Source organism: Penaeus monodon, chromosome 10 (assembly GCF_015228065.2).
Source record: "Penaeus monodon isolate SGIC_2016 chromosome 10, NSTDA_Pmon_1, whole genome shotgun sequence".
In the NCBI taxonomy this organism is placed as follows: domain Eukaryota; kingdom Metazoa; phylum Arthropoda; class Malacostraca; order Decapoda; family Penaeidae; genus Penaeus; species Penaeus monodon.
Window position 1 is genome coordinate 26,377,703 of NC_051395.1, and position 2,861 is coordinate 26,380,563.

Below are 2,861 nucleotides of genomic sequence, written 5' to 3' on the forward strand. Positions count from 1 at the left end.
TGTTGTGTGTGGGTGGTGTGTGTGTGTGTTGTGCGTCCCGTTGCTGTGTCCGTGTGTGTGTTCCCGTGTGTATGCGCCCGTGTGTCTAGTCTGTATGTGAACATGCGTATACATTTTCCTTTTCCCATAGGTGGGACTACAATAGGGAAAACGGAACAGATTTATATATAACGTAGCGACGCCTGAGAGAAGACAGCGGCTGCCAGGGAGTCAATATTACGAACACATCGGAGCCGGCGTCGACAGCGAAGTTCGGACGAGTTGCTCCTTGTCAGAGACAGTTCAGCCAAGGGACGCGGCGCTGATTGACAAGTTGCGTTGTATATAGAACTTCGTGTATAGAAGTTGCACGTTTGCTGAACACATCGGTGCTCGATTTTAGGGAGGGGAGAGGAGGAAGGGAAATGCGACTAGATTTCGTTTCACGACTAAAAAGGGGCTTTACGTAAAAGAATATTTTCTCATAACCTCTGCTTACACTGGCCGACAGTTTCGTACTCTAACGGCGCAGTTACTGGTGTCGGGAGAGTCTCTCGATGCGCGACGACGCCGCTTTCTCGAGGACAACGATCAGCATTAGTTCTAGTAAAGCCGACATCCGGGAGATTTCCGCCGGATCCGACAGTTGGGACCCGAGGAAGGTTTTCTAGGGTACGGCCCTAATGCGGCTAACTTGAGGTTTATCAAAATTAATGCATCGTTTCTCAAAAGATTTTCATCTTCCGCTGGGAACCTAATAAGATTAATAGTTTTCTCTCCCGCTTATAATCATACACAACTATGTGTGTGTGTGTGTGTGTGTGTGTGTGTGTGTGTGTGTGTGTGTGTGTGTGTGTGTGTGTGTGGTGTGTGTGTGTGTGGGTGGTGTGTGTGTGTGTGTGTGTGTTGTGTTGTGTGTGTACTTCAGCACATGTACACACTCACAGTTATGTACATATATGTGTATATCTATTTGTATGTATTTATGATGTTTATAGATATGTGCATATGAATATGTTTATGTGTATGCATCTATATCTATTTTTTCTGTCCATCCGTCTGCGTGTTTGTTTGTAGTTTTGTGTGGCTGTCAATTTGTCAGTATATATGTATGTATATAAGTATGCACTTATGTAAATGTATGTATGTATGCAACTACATACCTTTCTGACTAACCGTCTTCCTGTTTGTTTGTTGCTTGTTTTGTCTGTATGTCTTCTGTAATCACATACATTCTCCTTTCCTCCCTACTTCGTACCCCCGTCCCATCTCACTTCACCTACTGTAGTATTGTGCATCCAGAGTATCCGTTTATATTCCATCTGCTATTAATGGCGCAGGTGATTGCAATGGCATCTACGCTCGAACCATCTGCAAAATCCCGCTGCAACCATTTAAGTCGAGATTGATTGCAGCCGTGCCAATTTCCGTGCCACGTAAATGCAGTATAAGCAGACCCCAAAGGCAGAAACGTTCATATCTCTCACGAATTATGGCAACCGCGTTTAAACCGCTGACCGTTTCGTAACCGTCATCGCTTCAACCGCCCCCCCCCCCCATCAAAATGCCTCCTTCCTACATACACGTCGTTCTACCAAACTGCTGAAGATATTGAATCGTTAGGCTTGGTCGTTATGTCTGCTTTTATGTCATGTAAGTCCCAACGACTTTCCGGCATCATGTATTTTGCGCTAATCTTTGCCCTTCTGCGTGGCCTTCCTATCTCTCTGATCTGATTAAACTTGATTTATTGTATCTGATTTCCAGCGGCGGTAAAGGCATGCCATCCCCCTAAAGCACCGCAGAATATCAAACATGTTTTGCTCTCTCGGATTTAACAAGCTTATCATTATACTTCAGATGTCTCGTGTATCGTGTAGAGCAACCATTCTTAGAAATCCTAGTCGTTCCTGACATGACAGAAAGAGAAATAGTAAGTACGAATCTCAACAACTGTGATCGATTTCGACAGGGTAGTCGGTGGTTTGACTAATACCCAGTTATATTCAATCACTATTGCAATTGGCACTTTGCGAGTAACGTCAGCAGGAAGGGGCTGTTTGTTTCTTCCATTACTCAAATACTTGGCTTTAGGAGGGGGGGGGGGGATGATAAATTCTTGTCGTTTATTAAGGGGAATTTCTGGTAGGTATATCATGGGAAAGTTATTTTTTCCTGTGATGATATCTTTAATCGGCATCAATTATATGCAATTTCATACTGAAGATTTAGAACTGATGTGAAACATGCAGTAAGTAGAATGAATTTTCAATAAGAGGCAAACCAATAATTCGAATTTCTTCCTTGATATTCGGCGCGTTTATCTTTTTTTATCTTTCTCATTAGAAAACAAGTACTTGGAGAAAAATAACAGAAATTGCAAAATATACGAATGAGAAAAAATATTGCACAATTGCATTTTTTGAAGCAGTTTGCTATCTCTTGCAATCTCTGACACCATAGCCAGTCTGGATAAACTGGGGAAAAGGGTATTTAAATGGGTAAAGCTAGTGGCAAACCCTGAACGACTCACAGGATGGAATGCTGAAACAGTGTGAGCCATTTATCTATCACTGTGACTCCAATAAAAGTAAAAAAAAAAAAAAAAACACCCCAGCGATCTCATAAGTTTACGTAACGGGAAACTTCAGGCATTGATAAGAAATCAAGCAGGGCTAGGTGCTTAGGCCTAACTAAGCTTTTCAGATGTACATTTATTGCCCATTAGTAGAATACTCATTACAAGAAATACTATTAGAGTTAGAGATGCAAATAGGAACACGCTTCTGTGTATGTTTGTGTACAAATGCACATACATACATAAACACACAGAAATAAATATATTCCTATAATACAAAACACCAACACACAACAAAAAAAAA

General features: G+C 41.7%; 1 protein-coding gene across 1 annotated transcript in view; it reads left to right on the forward strand.

Annotated features, from left to right (window-relative positions):
* The first annotated feature begins 2,225 nt into the window (after positions 1-2,225).
* LOC119577580 overlaps positions 2,226-2,861 on the forward strand; it is a 7,692-nt gene continuing 7,056 nt past the window's right edge. The window contains exons 1-2 of the mRNA XM_037925161.1: positions 2,226-2,230; positions 2,411-2,531. Of these exons, the coding sequence (XP_037781089.1) occupies positions 2,226-2,230; positions 2,411-2,531 (126 nt within the window). The remainder of the gene's footprint in view (positions 2,231-2,410; positions 2,532-2,861) is intronic.